Source organism: Eschscholzia californica, unplaced genomic scaffold (assembly GCF_041429995.1).
Source record: "Eschscholzia californica isolate CP2 unplaced genomic scaffold, dmEscCali1.0.p SCAF_5, whole genome shotgun sequence".
NCBI lineage: Eukaryota > Viridiplantae > Streptophyta > Magnoliopsida > Ranunculales > Papaveraceae > Eschscholzia > Eschscholzia californica.
In genome coordinates this window covers 30,049,222-30,065,991 of record NW_028238472.1, presented here as the reverse complement: position 1 = coordinate 30,065,991, position 16,770 = coordinate 30,049,222, and the positions used below count along the sequence as shown (strand labels likewise).

At 42.6% G+C, this 16,770-nt stretch overlaps 1 protein-coding gene, 4 non-coding genes and 12 pseudogenes across 5 annotated transcripts; 1 reads left to right on the top strand and 16 right to left on the bottom strand.

Moving 5' to 3' along the window:
* Positions 1-47: 47 nt before the first annotated feature.
* On the bottom strand, positions 48-159 carry LOC147538179 (5S ribosomal RNA; annotated as a pseudogene).
* Positions 160-551: 392 nt separating this feature from the next.
* On the bottom strand, positions 552-663 carry LOC147538178 (5S ribosomal RNA; annotated as a pseudogene).
* A 392-nt stretch (positions 664-1,055) lies between these two features.
* Positions 1,056-1,167, bottom strand: LOC147538177 (5S ribosomal RNA; annotated as a pseudogene).
* A 392-nt stretch (positions 1,168-1,559) lies between these two features.
* Positions 1,560-1,671, bottom strand: LOC147538176 (5S ribosomal RNA; annotated as a pseudogene).
* A 392-nt stretch (positions 1,672-2,063) lies between these two features.
* LOC147538175 (5S ribosomal RNA) lies at positions 2,064-2,175 on the bottom strand (annotated as a pseudogene).
* Positions 2,176-2,567: 392 nt separating this feature from the next.
* LOC147538174 (5S ribosomal RNA) lies at positions 2,568-2,686 on the bottom strand. Its single transcript, XR_015226675.1, has one exon. It is a non-coding gene; the product is annotated as a 5S ribosomal RNA (ribosomal RNA).
* Positions 2,687-3,078: 392 nt separating this feature from the next.
* On the bottom strand, positions 3,079-3,197 carry LOC147538173 (5S ribosomal RNA). The gene has a single exon (XR_015226664.1). It is a non-coding gene; the product is annotated as a 5S ribosomal RNA (ribosomal RNA).
* Positions 3,198-3,589: 392 nt separating this feature from the next.
* LOC147538172 (5S ribosomal RNA) lies at positions 3,590-3,701 on the bottom strand (annotated as a pseudogene).
* Positions 3,702-4,093: 392 nt separating this feature from the next.
* On the bottom strand, positions 4,094-4,205 carry LOC147538171 (5S ribosomal RNA; annotated as a pseudogene).
* A 392-nt stretch (positions 4,206-4,597) lies between these two features.
* LOC147538170 (5S ribosomal RNA) lies at positions 4,598-4,709 on the bottom strand (annotated as a pseudogene).
* A 392-nt stretch (positions 4,710-5,101) lies between these two features.
* LOC147538169 (5S ribosomal RNA) lies at positions 5,102-5,213 on the bottom strand (annotated as a pseudogene).
* A 392-nt stretch (positions 5,214-5,605) lies between these two features.
* Positions 5,606-5,717, bottom strand: LOC147538168 (5S ribosomal RNA; annotated as a pseudogene).
* A 392-nt stretch (positions 5,718-6,109) lies between these two features.
* On the bottom strand, positions 6,110-6,221 carry LOC147538167 (5S ribosomal RNA; annotated as a pseudogene).
* A 392-nt stretch (positions 6,222-6,613) lies between these two features.
* LOC147538166 (5S ribosomal RNA) lies at positions 6,614-6,725 on the bottom strand (annotated as a pseudogene).
* Positions 6,726-7,117: 392 nt separating this feature from the next.
* Positions 7,118-7,236, bottom strand: LOC147538165 (5S ribosomal RNA). Its single transcript, XR_015226653.1, has one exon. It is a non-coding gene; the product is annotated as a 5S ribosomal RNA (ribosomal RNA).
* A 392-nt stretch (positions 7,237-7,628) lies between these two features.
* Positions 7,629-7,747, bottom strand: LOC147538164 (5S ribosomal RNA). The gene has a single exon (XR_015226642.1). It is a non-coding gene; the product is annotated as a 5S ribosomal RNA (ribosomal RNA).
* Positions 7,748-14,908: 7,161 nt separating this feature from the next.
* On the top strand, positions 14,909-15,747 carry LOC147538163 (uncharacterized). The gene is made up of 3 exons (XM_086642963.1): positions 14,909-14,974; positions 15,074-15,453; positions 15,684-15,747. Exons 1-3 carry the CDS (start codon positions 14,909-14,911, stop codon positions 15,745-15,747), a joined length of 510 nt encoding a protein of 169 aa, XP_086499089.1.
* The last annotated feature ends 1,023 nt before the right edge of the window (positions 15,748-16,770 follow it).

The following is a 16,770-nucleotide window of genomic DNA, read 5'->3' as shown; positions in this document are numbered from 1 at the left end:
CCCCTCTCTCCGACGAGACGATGAAAAAAAAAATTAAGGAGCAAAAAGGGATGCAACACGAGGACTAGGTCACCCATCCTAGTACTACTCTCGCCCAAGCACGCTTAACTTCGGAGTTCTGATGGGATCCGGTGGATTAGTGCTGGTATGATCGCATCCGTTAGTATTTCACACTGATTACTACTTGTTCTCATCGGCGGGCTCCTATTTCTCATTTTTACGCACTCTGTAGTGATACGATGTAAGAATAAACACTCCTTCTCCCCGGTTTGTTTGACCTTTTGGGAGATCCAAGTTATTAAGCATTTTCATTTATTGTTCGCTAACTAAAAGAATTTCCCTAAATTACCCATATTGAATTTAGAGTCCTTAAATAAATAATATAAGGGTCCGATATTTTCCTCGACTTTAACAAAATTCTGAAAAATGGACGGATGATGCGGAAAACAACATTTTTTAGGAAATCCGACGGTCCTAACCCGCCTTTGGCAGGTTATTTTCTTCCCCCTCTCTCCGACGAGACGATGAAAAAAAAAATTAAGGAGCAAAAAGGGATGCAACACGAGGACTAGGTCACCCATCCTAGTACTACTCTCGCCCAAGCACGCTTAACTTCGGAGTTCTGATGGGATCCGGTGGATTAGTGCTGGTATGATCGCATCCGTTAGTATTTCACACTGATTACTACTTGTTCTCATCGGCGGGCTCCTATTTCTCATTTTTACGCACTCTGTAGTGATACGATGTAAGAATAAACACTCCTTCTCCCCGGTTTGTTTGACCTTTTGGGAGATCCAAGTTATTAAGCATTTTCATTTATTGTTCGCTAACTAAAAGAATTTCCCTAAATTACCCATATTGAATTTAGAGTCCTTAAATAAATAATATAAGGGTCCGATATTTTCCTCGACTTTAACAAAATTCTGAAAAATGGACGGATGATGCGGAAAACAACATTTTTTAGGAAATCCGACGGTCCTAACCCGCCTTTGGCAGGTTATTTTCTTCCCCCTCTCTCCGACGAGACGATGAAAAAAAAAATTAAGGAGCAAAAAGGGATGCAACACGAGGACTAGGTCACCCATCCTAGTACTACTCTCGCCCAAGCACGCTTAACTTCGGAGTTCTGATGGGATCCGGTGGATTAGTGCTGGTATGATCGCATCCGTTAGTATTTCACACTGATTACTACTTGTTCTCATCGGCGGGCTCCTATTTCTCATTTTTACGCACTCTGTAGTGATACGATGTAAGAATAAACACTCCTTCTCCCCGGTTTGTTTGACCTTTTGGGAGATCCAAGTTATTAAGCATTTTCATTTATTGTTCGCTAACTAAAAGAATTTCCCTAAATTACCCATATTGAATTTAGAGTCCTTAAATAAATAATATAAGGGTCCGATATTTTCCTCGACTTTAACAAAATTCTGAAAAATGGACGGATGATGCGGAAAACAACATTTTTTAGGAAATCCGACGGTCCTAACCCGCCTTTGGCAGGTTATTTTCTTCCCCCTCTCTCCGACGAGACGATGAAAAAAAAAATTAAGGAGCAAAAAGGGATGCAACACGAGGACTAGGTCACCCATCCTAGTACTACTCTCGCCCAAGCACGCTTAACTTCGGAGTTCTGATGGGATCCGGTGGATTAGTGCTGGTATGATCGCATCCGTTAGTATTTCACACTGATTACTACTTGTTCTCATCGGCGGGCTCCTATTTCTCATTTTTACGCACTCTGTAGTGATACGATGTAAGAATAAACACTCCTTCTCCCCGGTTTGTTTGACCTTTTGGGAGATCCAAGTTATTAAGCATTTTCATTTATTGTTCGCTAACTAAAAGAATTTCCCTAAATTACCCATATTGAATTTAGAGTCCTTAAATAAATAATATAAGGGTCCGATATTTTCCTCGACTTTAACAAAATTCTGAAAAATGGACGGATGATGCGGAAAACAACATTTTTTAGGAAATCCGACGGTCCTAACCCGCCTTTGGCAGGTTATTTTCTTCCCCCTCTCTCCGACGAGACGATGAAAAAAAAAATTAAGGAGCAAAAAGGGATGCAACACGAGGACTAGGTCACCCATCCTAGTACTACTCTCGCCCAAGCACGCTTAACTTCGGAGTTCTGATGGGATCCGGTGGATTAGTGCTGGTATGATCGCATCCGTTAGTATTTCACACTGATTACTACTTGTTCTCATCGGCGGGCTCCTATTTCTCATTTTTACGCACTCTGTAGTGATACGATGTAAGAATAAACACTCCTTCTCCCCGGTTTGTTTGACCTTTTGGGAGATCCAAGTTATTAAGCATTTTCATTTATTGTTCGCTAACTAAAAGAATTTCCCTAAATTACCCATATTGAATTTAGAGTCCTTAAATAAATAATATAAGGGTCCGATATTTTCCTCGACTTTAACAAAATTCTGAAAAATGGACGGATGATGCGGAAAACAACATTTTTTAGGAAATCCGACGGTCCTAACCCGCCTTTGGCTGGTTATTTTCTTCCCCCTCTCTCCGACGAGACGATGAAAAAAAAAATTAAGGAGCAAAAAGGGATGCAACACGAGGACTTCCCAGGAGGTCACCCATCCTAGTACTACTCTCGCCCAAGCACGCTTAACTTCGGAGTTCTGATGGGATCCGGTGGATTAGTGCTGGTATGATCGCATCCGTTAGTATTTCACACTGATTACTACTTGTTCTCATCGGCGGGCTCCTATTTCTCATTTTTACGCACTCTGTAGTGATACGATGTAAGAATAAACACTCCTTCTCCCCGGTTTGTTTGACCTTTTGGGAGATCCAAGTTATTAAGCATTTTCATTTATTGTTCGCTAACTAAAAGAATTTCCCTAAATTACCCATATTGAATTTAGAGTCCTTAAATAAATAATATAAGGGTCCGATATTTTCCTCGACTTTAACAAAATTCTGAAAAATGGACGGATGATGCGGAAAACAACATTTTTTAGGAAATCCGACGGTCCTAACCCGCCTTTGGCAGGTTATTTTCTTCCCCCTCTCTCCGACGAGACGATGAAAAAAAAAATTAAGGAGCAAAAAGGGATGCAACACGAGGACTTCCCAGGAGGTCACCCATCCTAGTACTACTCTCGCCCAAGCACGCTTAACTTCGGAGTTCTGATGGGATCCGGTGGATTAGTGCTGGTATGATCGCATCCGTTAGTATTTCACACTGATTACTACTTGTTCTCATCGGCGGGCTCCTATTTCTCATTTTTACGCACTCTGTAGTGATACGATGTAAGAATAAACACTCCTTCTCCCCGGTTTGTTTGACCTTTTGGGAGATCCAAGTTATTAAGCATTTTCATTTATTGTTCGCTAACTAAAAGAATTTCCCTAAATTACCCATATTGAATTTAGAGTCCTTAAATAAATAATATAAGGGTCCGATATTTTCCTCGACTTTAACAAAATTCTGAAAAATGGACGGATGATGCGGAAAACAACATTTTTTAGGAAATCCGACGGTCCTAACCCGCCTTTGGCAGGTTATTTTCTTCCCCCTCTCTCCGACGAGACGATGAAAAAAAAAATTAAGGAGCAAAAAGGGATGCAACACGAGGACTAGGTCACCCATCCTAGTACTACTCTCGCCCAAGCACGCTTAACTTCGGAGTTCTGATGGGATCCGGTGGATTAGTGCTGGTATGATCGCATCCGTTAGTATTTCACACTGATTACTACTTGTTCTCATCGGCGGGCTCCTATTTCTCATTTTTACGCACTCTGTAGTGATACGATGTAAGAATAAACACTCCTTCTCCCCGGTTTGTTTGACCTTTTGGGAGATCCAAGTTATTAAGCATTTTCATTTATTGTTCGCTAACTAAAAGAATTTCCCTAAATTACCCATATTGAATTTAGAGTCCTTAAATAAATAATATAAGGGTCCGATATTTTCCTCGACTTTAACAAAATTCTGAAAAATGGACGGATGATGCGGAAAACAACATTTTTTAGGAAATCCGACGGTCCTAACCCGCCTTTGGCTGGTTATTTTCTTCCCCCTCTCTCCGACGAGACGATGAAAAAAAAAATTAAGGAGCAAAAAGGGATGCAACACGAGGACTAGGTCACCCATCCTAGTACTACTCTCGCCCAAGCACGCTTAACTTCGGAGTTCTGATGGGATCCGGTGGATTAGTGCTGGTATGATCGCATCCGTTAGTATTTCACACTGATTACTACTTGTTCTCATCGGCGGGCTCCTATTTCTCATTTTTACGCACTCTGTAGTGATACGATGTAAGAATAAACACTCCTTCTCCCCGGTTTGTTTGACCTTTTGGGAGATCCAAGTTATTAAGCATTTTCATTTATTGTTCGCTAACTAAAAGAATTTCCCTAAATTACCCATATTGAATTTAGAGTCCTTAAATAAATAATATAAGGGTCCGATATTTTCCTCGACTTTAACAAAATTCTGAAAAATGGACGGATGATGCGGAAAACAACATTTTTTAGGAAATCCGACGGTCCTAACCCGCCTTTGGCAGGTTATTTTCTTCCCCCTCTCTCCGACGAGACGATGAAAAAAAAAATTAAGGAGCAAAAAGGGATGCAACACGAGGACTAGGTCACCCATCCTAGTACTACTCTCGCCCAAGCACGCTTAACTTCGGAGTTCTGATGGGATCCGGTGGATTAGTGCTGGTATGATCGCATCCGTTAGTATTTCACACTGATTACTACTTGTTCTCATCGGCGGGCTCCTATTTCTCATTTTTACGCACTCTGTAGTGATACGATGTAAGAATAAACACTCCTTCTCCCCGGTTTGTTTGACCTTTTGGGAGATCCAAGTTATTAAGCATTTTCATTTATTGTTCGCTAACTAAAAGAATTTCCCTAAATTACCCATATTGAATTTAGAGTCCTTAAATAAATAATATAAGGGTCCGATATTTTCCTCGACTTTAACAAAATTCTGAAAAATGGACGGATGATGCGGAAAACAACATTTTTTAGGAAATCCGACGGTCCTAACCCGCCTTTGGCAGGTTATTTTCTTCCCCCTCTCTCCGACGAGACGATGAAAAAAAAAATTAAGGAGCAAAAAGGGATGCAACACGAGGACTAGGTCACCCATCCTAGTACTACTCTCGCCCAAGCACGCTTAACTTCGGAGTTCTGATGGGATCCGGTGGATTAGTGCTGGTATGATCGCATCCGTTAGTATTTCACACTGATTACTACTTGTTCTCATCGGCGGGCTCCTATTTCTCATTTTTACGCACTCTGTAGTGATACGATGTAAGAATAAACACTCCTTCTCCCCGGTTTGTTTGACCTTTTGGGAGATCCAAGTTATTAAGCATTTTCATTTATTGTTCGCTAACTAAAAGAATTTCCCTAAATTACCCATATTGAATTTAGAGTCCTTAAATAAATAATATAAGGGTCCGATATTTTCCTCGACTTTAACAAAATTCTGAAAAATGGACGGATGATGCGGAAAACAACATTTTTTAGGAAATCCGACGGTCCTAACCCGCCTTTGGCAGGTTATTTTCTTCCCCCTCTCTCCGACGAGACGATGAAAAAAAAAATTAAGGAGCAAAAAGGGATGCAACACGAGGACTAGGTCACCCATCCTAGTACTACTCTCGCCCAAGCACGCTTAACTTCGGAGTTCTGATGGGATCCGGTGGATTAGTGCTGGTATGATCGCATCCGTTAGTATTTCACACTGATTACTACTTGTTCTCATCGGCGGGCTCCTATTTCTCATTTTTACGCACTCTGTAGTGATACGATGTAAGAATAAACACTCCTTCTCCCCGGTTTGTTTGACCTTTTGGGAGATCCAAGTTATTAAGCATTTTCATTTATTGTTCGCTAACTAAAAGAATTTCCCTAAATTACCCATATTGAATTTAGAGTCCTTAAATAAATAATATAAGGGTCCGATATTTTCCTCGACTTTAACAAAATTCTGAAAAATGGACGGATGATGCGGAAAACAACATTTTTTAGGAAATCCGACGGTCCTAACCCGCCTTTGGCAGGTTATTTTCTTCCCCCTCTCTCCGACGAGACGATGAAAAAAAAAATTAAGGAGCAAAAAGGGATGCAACACGAGGACTAGGTCACCCATCCTAGTACTACTCTCGCCCAAGCACGCTTAACTTCGGAGTTCTGATGGGATCCGGTGGATTAGTGCTGGTATGATCGCATCCGTTAGTATTTCACACTGATTACTACTTGTTCTCATCGGCGGGCTCCTATTTCTCATTTTTACGCACTCTGTAGTGATACGATGTAAGAATAAACACTCCTTCTCCCCGGTTTGTTTGACCTTTTGGGAGATCCAAGTTATTAAGCATTTTCATTTATTGTTCGCTAACTAAAAGAATTTCCCTAAATTACCCATATTGAATTTAGAGTCCTTAAATAAATAATATAAGGGTCCGATATTTTCCTCGACTTTAACAAAATTCTGAAAAATGGACGGATGATGCGGAAAACAACATTTTTTAGGAAATCCGACGGTCCTAACCCGCCTTTGGCAGGTTATTTTCTTCCCCCTCTCTCCGACGAGACGATGAAAAAAAAAATTAAGGAGCAAAAAGGGATGCAACACGAGGACTAGGTCACCCATCCTAGTACTACTCTCGCCCAAGCACGCTTAACTTCGGAGTTCTGATGGGATCCGGTGGATTAGTGCTGGTATGATCGCATCCGTTAGTATTTCACACTGATTACTACTTGTTCTCATCGGCGGGCTCCTATTTCTCATTTTTACGCACTCTGTAGTGATACGATGTAAGAATAAACACTCCTTCTCCCCGGTTTGTTTGACCTTTTGGGAGATCCAAGTTATTAAGCATTTTCATTTATTGTTCGCTAACTAAAAGAATTTCCCTAAATTACCCATATTGAATTTAGAGTCCTTAAATAAATAATATAAGGGTCCGATATTTTCCTCGACTTTAACAAAATTCTGAAAAATGGACGGATGATGCGGAAAACAACATTTTTTAGGAAATCCGACGGTCCTAACCCGCCTTTGGCTGGTTATTTTCTTCCCCCTCTCTCCGACGAGACGATGAAAAAAAAAATTAAGGAGCAAAAAGGGATGCAACACGAGGACTTCCCAGGAGGTCACCCATCCTAGTACTACTCTCGCCCAAGCACGCTTAACTTCGGAGTTCTGATGGGATCCGGTGGATTAGTGCTGGTATGATCGCATCCGTTAGTATTTCACACTGATTACTACTTGTTCTCATCGGCGGGCTCCTATTTCTCATTTTTACGCACTCTGTAGTGATACGATGTAAGAATAAACACTCCTTCTCCCCGGTTTGTTTGACCTTTTGGGAGATCCAAGTTATTAAGCATTTTCATTTATTGTTCGCTAACTAAAAGAATTTCCCTAAATTACCCATATTGAATTTAGAGTCCTTAAATAAATAATATAAGGGTCCGATATTTTCCTCGACTTTAACAAAATTCTGAAAAATGGACGGATGATGCGGAAAACAACATTTTTTAGGAAATCCGACGGTCCTAACCCGCCTTTGGCTGGTTATTTTCTTCCCCCTCTCTCCGACGAGACGATGAAAAAAAAAATTAAGGAGCAAAAAGGGATGCAACACGAGGACTTCCCAGGAGGTCACCCATCCTAGTACTACTCTCGCCCAAGCACGCTTAACTTCGGAGTTCTGATGGGATCCGGTGGATTAGTGCTGGTATGATCGCATCCGTTAGTATTTCACACTGATTACTACTTGTTCTCATCGGCGGGCTCCTATTTCTCATTTTTACGCACTCTGTAGTGATACGATGTAAGAATAAACACTCCTTCTCCCCGGTTTGTTTGACCTTTTGGGAGATCCAAGTTATTAAGCATTTTCATTTATTGTTCGCTAACTAAAAGAATTTCCCTAAATTACCCATATTGAATTTAGAGTCCTTAAATAAATAATATAAGGGTCCGATATTTTCCTCGACTTTAACAAAATTCTGAAAAATGGACGGATGATGCGGAAAACAACATTTTTTAGGAAATCCGACGGTCCTAACCCGCCTTTGGCAGGTTATTTTCTTCCCCCTCTCTCCGACGAGACGATGAAAAAAAAATCGCTCCTATCCAACGGTGGATTGCAAACTTATCATTGTTTAAATATTCACCTAAAACTCACCTAAATCCTATTTCGTTCTTCAGCATTCCTTTGTGTCACTGACCCTCTAGTTCCTAGTTTTTTTACATATTGATATTATAAACCGACATGGAGTCTGTATCTGCTTGGGGGGTAGTTCAAATGGCTAGGGTCTTGTGCCTCTAACCTCATAACGGGGTTTTTCTCTTCCTGTTGTAATTTTTTTTCACTTTTATTGTTTCTTCCTTTGCTGCATGCCTTCTTATTATGGCTTAACCTGTAACCTGTTCATACACCGTTCAATTCTAAGCTTGTGAAGAGAGAGAAAAGACGATTTTAAAACTTTTTAGGGTTCTGGGTTTTTTTTGCGTGAAGCCAAAATTTGGAGGAGATTTTATTTTCTGTTGGCAATTCTCTCGTTCTTGATAGAGTTTCGTGTTGTTTTCTGCAGTAGTTGAAAGGTCCTAGTCGAATTTAGGTTTGGAGAACCAATGAGACACTTCGTAGGTCCCATTGAAGGGGAAAATGCCGATGAGTAATGAATTTATTCTTGAAGAAGAAAAATGTGTAATGAATTTATTCTTCATGAGGAAAAATGTTTGTAAAAAACCTAAGGACTATACTGAGCCAACGAAGATTAATGGACAACGAGCGACGTCTTTGTCCTCTTAGAAGTACAGTGAGAAGATGAAGAAATATGAACAGCTGTTGTAGGGTATGGAAACTGGAACTTGAGATTTCAATTACAATTCATGGACCAAACTAGCTTTGGAGGACAAAGCTATGATACTAGAACATATGATGGATGACCCATAGCCATTGCTAGTAGAGTCTTCATCATCAGGCCATTGAGGAGGAATCCTAAGTCTGTTTCTATTATGGCATATAAGAATCCTAATTAGGGTTGGACTCTGACTTTAAGAATTCTATATAAGGGCCTCATTCGAACAGAAATAGGTGTGGAAAAGTCTTTGAGAGATTTCTACCTTTACTACATCAAGTAAAGAGATAATAGTTCCCAACTATCTATCTAGTTTAAAGAAGAAGGTGTTCTTCGTCTAAGCACCATGAAGTTCTAGCTAGCTTGAAGGTGGGAGATCAAGTTGATTGCTCGGGTGTATCAAGTAGAGGAGCTACAATTGGAGCTCTTGTCTTAGAGAAAGCAATCATATTAGTCCGTGAGAATTAACGATTAAGGTAAATATCTAAACTACTTAGTTTATATTTAGCTTATGCATGAGATCTTAGGGATACTAGTGTTAGACATTAGATGTCTGAGATTCCGCTTAGAACATTAAGAGACACCATAACCCAACATCCACTGAGATTCAAGTTCAGTCCGTACTTTTGTTTTTTATTTCATAAAAAATATCTTTCACTACCAAATCATCTCTTAGTAATATGTTTTGGTAAGTTGGGGGATTTGTCGTGTAGTCAGATTTTTGTTCCACGAACTACATAACCTGGGTATTGTAATGCTTCAAAAGTAAATGGAAGACTTACTAGTGTATGGGCAAATATTCGCCTAACGAGGTGCCTGTAAAATAATGGATCAACTGCTTTGTAAGGATAAAATCCGCGAGGCCCGATCACAAGGCCCGATAATGGCCCAAGTCGCTACTCTGGCCGCTGAATCCATACCCGCTTGACACTAAGCATATCTGACACGTGTCACGCAATAGCCACCTGCCAGTATGAAGCTATCTTACGGCCAGAAGATTATTGCGCAATCCGTAACCACGCGGTGTTAAGTATCCCGTATCTACTACTTAAAGAGGGGCGTTACCAGCCAGTAGCTTATCGCACACGCGGTAACATCCTGGTCGTCCCTCGAGACATTCAAAAACTCATCTGACGGTCGATACGTCAGATCCCCTATCCTTTAACGTACCTTCCAGGAGTAACGTCACGGAATAACTACGTCGGTTACTAGCTGGTCGTAATCAAAACGACCCCCCTCTACCATAAATAAAAGAGGCTACATTCAGACTAGATCATCCAATACCCAATACCGAGCAATAACAGTCTAGCCTACTCGATTCTCTCTCTACTCACTTACTCTCTGGTAAGCATCTCAAAGACCTTCCCATTCACCCAAAGTCTCTGACTTATTGTCTTGGAAGTTTGGAGATAAGAGCTTGGTAGTCCCAAATCAAACGATAACTAGCTAGCCGTATCGACACCATTCCACCACCTTACAGAGCTTTCTGGTCTAATCTACCTCTCATCCAGCAATAACGAGCTGGTCGTAACACCATCCTTGCACGATCACCCCCTTATCGCATCACTCATCTAGCGATAAGAAGCTAGGCGTATCAACATCGTCCATCGATAGATCCCCACCGTTCGATCCGCTTACGACTAGAGTCTTATTGCAAGACTCATTTACGACCAGAAAGTTACTGCAAAACCCACTTACGAAACAGCAGGTTATCATCACGATATCATTACCATCACCCTCTTCATTACAATAAGTATATCACTACCGTGGAGATCTGTTCCGACAACTCTACGAGCCGCGACACCTAAGTACTCCGACGATGTTTACCCTTCTATCGTCCATTTTGACTTTCTTTTTTATATTTGACCGAGTATCTGACTTGACCGTCAGAGCCCCCTTAGGCCGACACGATCCCGGTGTCCCAGAGTCTTCACGATCTCTTCTCTCTTTTTGTGTGCAGGTTCTTTTCGACACGTAGCTGGTCCCCGAAGCATCCGACCCGACCCGATAAGACTTCTGACCGTAAACCTGTTGACTGTTGGACTTTCCGACCCGTAGACATTTTACCGTCTACAATTTCGCGCTAGAAGGAGGGCGCCCGGGTACTAACTACCGAAAAGACAACTACAATGGAGGGAGGCATGTCCAGTGCTTCTGTGGATTTCTCATCGCAACTTGCTACATTAACTACTCAAATGTAAGAAAATGCTGAAAGGTTGAGAGCTTTGGAGGAGAAGAACACTTCTGTTCGAGCAGAGAACTACTTGCTGCAAGAAAGGATTATCGAATCGGTAGTTCCAAGCAAACAAGCTTTGGAGAAAACACGACCACCTCCTAACAACACTGAAGCAGTAGGACCATCCCGTCAACCAACACATCCTCCCAACAGTTCTGGAGGCCTCGCCGCTTCTCAGATAGGAACTGGGCCTACCAATGCTCCTACACAGACCGTTCAACAAACTTTCGCTCAACAACAGGCCATAGCTGCTTCTCTTTACTTATCTTCCACTCTTGCAATGCCTACTATTTTCCCTATAACTCAAGCCACTATGACTTCGATCTAATCCTCTACTGTTTTCACATACAGGTACCCCTTTAGAGAAAGCTTTAACAAAAAGGCTAGCTGAAATGGAGGCCCTGATCACCAGGATTCCAAGAGTCCCGACTCCATTCAAGAAGAGTCTTCCTCAAACCTATGTCGATTCTCCGTTTGTCGATGCAATTGCTCTGGTGGAGATGCCCAGAAAGTTCACATTTCCTCACATGAAGATGTATGACGGCACCTCTGATCCAGACGATCACATAGCCTCTTATAAACAGAGGATGTTTACTGCTGCGACTCCAAGGGACTTGCGGGAAGCATGTATGTGTAAGAGTTTTAGGTCTAGTCTCATTGGCTCAGCTCTGCAATGGTTCACCAACCTACCCAACAACTCAATTGCTTCATTTGCCCAGCTCACAGACACCTTCGTCGAGCAATTCACAAGCAGTAAGAAGTTGGAGAAACTCTCTATAGACCTCTACAGAATCCAGCAACGAAAAGGCGAATCACTCAGAGAGTGTGTGGGAAGGTTTAATCAGGAGAAGGTGTCAATTCCTTACTGCAACCAGGAGATAGCAGTTGAAGCATTCAGGAAAGGGTTACTGCCAGATGGAGAGTTGTATAAAGAACTCACAAAGTTCAATTGCACTACAATAAAGGACGTTCTTTCCAGAGCTTGGGTTGAAATTAGGTGGGAAGAAGAAGAGGCCCACAGGAACAGATACTACTCACAGGAAGATAGGTCCAGAGACCGACATTCAAGAAGATACGAACGACGATCAGAAGCCAGAAGCAATGATCCGTACCCAACCAGACGACCAGTTCCAAGAGAGAGCAGAAGGCCATTCATCCCTCCACCTAACCGTCAGACTGAGAAGCCACAAGGGCTCATCTGTACCAAGATCCCAGAGTAAAACCTTAACATCGAACCAAGTGAGGGAATAACAGTAATGAAGGGGATGGGTAACAAGGTAAGGTGGCCAGGGAAGACAAAGACGCCAAGCGACAAAAGAGATACTACCAAATGGTGTGAATTTCACTCAGACCATGGGCACACTACTGCAGATTGCATTGCCCTCAGGCTTGAAGTTGTTGAACTCCTAAAGAGGAGCCAATTCCAATGTTGACCTGCAACATGATCACAGGAAGCTCAGAAGTGAGTGGAGTAAGCCACTCAGCAGCCAAACGAAGTGCACGGATAACAACCAATCCAACTGCCCACTCAACAGAAGCTCATGTCCCAACTTTCATGAACCAAACCACCAGCTTCGTTGACAACGAAGGCTCAGGGATCGTCAACCCTCATCATGATGCCCTCGTCCTCTCTGTCACTATTGCAAATGTGTTGGTTAAGCGTATACTTGTAGATAATGGATCTTCTACTAATGTTTTGTTTCTTCCGGCCTTGCAAGGAATGAAACTAGAAGAGTCAAGCATTTGCCGACGTTCTACTGTCCTTATAGGGTTCAGCGGAGAACAAAAGTATACATTGGGAGAGATCGTGCTGCCAGTATATACAGAAGGAATCAACCTTAGCATCACCTTTGTTTTATTGGACTATCCATCTGCTTATAACATGATCCTTGGAAGACCTTGGATCCATGAGATGAGGGCAGTACCATCAACATACCACCAAGTACTGATGTTTCCAACACCTTGGGGAGTACGCGAAATCAAGGGAGACCAAGGAGCCTCCAGGAATTGCTACAAGAACACGATGAAGGCTCCCGAGAAGCCCTTACAGCAATTACAGAATGGGATGTCCCTCAATTCAAACCTCAAGCAACCAAGCATGGAGGAGCTGAATGAAGTTCAAATTCACCATGACATACCAGAGCACAAAGTCCAAATTGGAACACAACTAGCTCCTACTCTCAAAGAGAAGCTCGTGGAATTCCTAACCGTTAACTCAGATTGTTTTGCTTGGTCTTATGAAAATATGACAGGGATAGACCCTTCAATAGTAGTCCATGAACTACAAGTAAATCCTTCTCACGTTCCGGTCAGACAGAAAAGAAGGAAATCCGCACCAGAACGCAACAAGGTGATTAATGACGAGATTCAAAAGTTACTTGACATCGGGTCAGTAAGAGAAGTGCACTACCTAGATTGGCTGGCCAACGTGGTCGTTGTAAAAAAGAAGAACGGTAAGTGGAGGGTATGTATCGACTTTACAGACTTGAACAAAGCGTGCCCAAAGGATTCTTTCCCACTACCCCACATCGACATGCTAGTAGACACCACAGCCGGACACGAGCTCCTAAGCTTCATGGACGCGTTCTCAGGTTATAACCAGATCTTTATGCATCCAGACGATCAGGAGAAAACCGCCTTTGTTACAGAGAGAGGTATATTCTGTTACAAGGTCATGCCTTTTGGAGTAAAGAATGCAGGTGCTACCTACCAGAGGCTGGTAAACAAAATGTTCGCCAACATGCTAGGCGACACTATGGAGGTCTACGTCGAAGATATGCTGGTCAAGTCTCTTGTAGCAGAACAACACTTAGAACACCTTAAGCAAGTATTCGAGGTACTCAGGAAGTATAATATGAAACTAAACCCTGCTAAGTACTCTTTTGGTGTATCCTCTGGAAAAAATTTAGGTTATATGGTGACACAAAGAGGAACCGAAGCTAACCCGGATCAGATTAATTTGGTGATGAGTATTCCTTCCCCAAAATACATCAAGGACGTCCAGAGACTTGTAGGTAGGGTAGCTGCACTTAGCCGATTTATTTCTAAGTCTTCCGAAAGATGCTACCTGTTCTTTACCACTCGGCGAAAGATGAAAAATTTCGTGTGGACACCTGCATGCGAAGAAGCTCTACAACAGTTGAAGCGGGTACTTCACGTCCCCACCATTGTTCTCCAAACCAAAAGATGGAGAGAAATTGTTCACGTACCTTGCCGTTTCAGAGACAGCAGTAAGTACAGTACTCGTTCGTGAAGAGGACAGTAAGCAGCTGCCTGTTTACTACACAAGCAAGTCATTGCTAGATGCTGAAACTCGATACAGCCAGCTAGAGAAGCTATCCCTTGCCCTAGTTACTGCAGCTAGGAAGCTAAGACCTTACTTTCAAAGCCACCCAATTGTAGTGGTTACAATTTTCCCAATGAAGAATATTCTCTACAAACCAGAGTTGTCTAGAAGATTGACCTAATGGGCAGCGGAGTTAAGCGAACACGACATTAAATACCAGCCAAGGAGAATTGCTCCACCTCCAGGAATATGGTCAACTTAAATGGACCTTATCGGTGGATGGTTCCAGCAACATGAATGAAGTAGGACTTGGTGTAGTTCTCACCTCCCTAGAAGGTGACCTAATCTAAAAATCCATAAGGTGCGGGTTCAAAGCCACCAACAATGAAACAGAATATGAGGCCTTGATTGCAAGAATGAACCTAGCAAAGGAGATGGGAGTCTAGAAACTTGCAATCAAATCAGATTCCCAACTTGTAATTAACCAGCTACAAGGAACCTACCAGGCCAGAGATGTAAAGATGGCAGCTTATATGGAACATGTAAAGGAGCTACAAGGTCAGTTCACCGAGGTTAGTTTTGAACAGGTACCCAGGCTCGAGAATGGACACGCTGATGCCTTGGCCAATTGAGGGTCATCAATTCCAACCAAGGATGCAGAAACAATCCCTCTCACGCTACTTCAGTGGCCGACATTATGGAAAACAAAGCCTTCAGAGGTAGCAGTAACAGATGCAGGAGAGACCTGGATGACACCAATAATCAGGTACTTAACTAACGACGAGTTGCCACAGGATCAAAATGAAGCTAGAAGACTCAAAGCCAAAGCTGTAAGGTTTTGCGTCATGGACGACCAGCTCCTTAAAAGATCATACTCTGGGCCCTACTTGAAATGCATCACCCAAGAGGAAGCCAAGTATGTCCTCAAGGAGTTACACGAGGGGGAATGCGGTAACCATTCTGGTGATCGCAACCTAGCCAACAGAGCACTGACTGCAGGTTACTATTGGCCGACTATGAGGGCAGACTCTATTGACTATGCTAGACGTGGCGACAGCTGCCAGAGGTTTGCCAAACTTCTCACCTCCCTCTAGAGAAGCTGAGTTCAATTCTATCTCCATGGCCCTTCATGAAATGGGGGATGGATATAGTAGGCAAACTACCAATGGCCCCATGCCAAAGAGTCTACATGCTTGGTGTAACAGATTACTTCACCAAGTGGGTGGAAGCCAAAGCCTATCACCAAATCAGAGATCGCGAGGTAAAAAGTTTTGTTTGGAAACATATCATTTGCAGGTTTGGAGTTCCCAAGGAGATCGTCACAGACAACGGTTCGCAGTTTATCCGCCTTGATTTCTAAGACTTCTGCAAGGAGTGGGGAATCAAACTAAACTTTTCAACTCCCTGATATCCTCAATCGAATGGGCAAGCAGAATCATAAAACAAGACGATAATGAACTCACTTAAAAAGCGACTTAAGAAGGCTAAAGGAGCATGGGCAGATGAACTACCAGGAGTGTTGTGGTCGTACAGAACCACTACAAAAACCCCAACCGGAGCAACCCCTTTCTCTCTTGCATACGGTTGTGAGGCAGTAATACCAGCAGAATTAGGAGTCCCCTCTATCCGGTACCAGTGGACCACTAAAGAGAGTAATTGGGAGCTGCTTAACCACAACTTGGACACCATGGATGAGATAAGGGCCATGGAGGCGATCAGAAACGCCGCATACCAACAGAATGCTAACTATTACAACAAGAACGTCAGGGTTCAAACATTCAAGGTCGGCAATCGGGTTCCGAGGAAAGTATTTCAAAACACTAAGGAGCCAGGAGCTGGCAAGTTAGCTCTTACTTGGGAAAGCCCACACCTCATTCCCAAGGTGGTGGGACAAAGAGCTTACAAACTTCAATCAAAAGATGGCCTCAACATAGGCAATAGCTGGAATGTCATCCACTTACGAAGGTACTATCGTCTACCTCGCAACTTCAGAAGAGGCAGTCTCGACAGTAGTGATCAAGACAGTAGGAGGAGTGATGCACCCTATATACTTCGTCAGCAAAGTATTAGGAGGAGCAGAGCTGAATTACCCGATCGTAGAAGAATTAGCATACGCGCTTATTCTAACGGCCAAGAAGCTTCGCCCCTACTTCCAGGCTCACGTAATGATTAAACAGACGGATCAACCACTTAGAAACATACTCCAGAAAATGGATCTTTCGGGACGACTAACCAAATGGGCGGTAGAGCTGAGCGAATTCGACATCAGATGCGAACTCCAGACTACGATAAAAGGACATGCGTTGGTAGACTTCATAACAGAATGCTCAATCGCAATAGACGACATTGGACCAGAGCAGGTCTGGACTCTTTTCGTAGATGG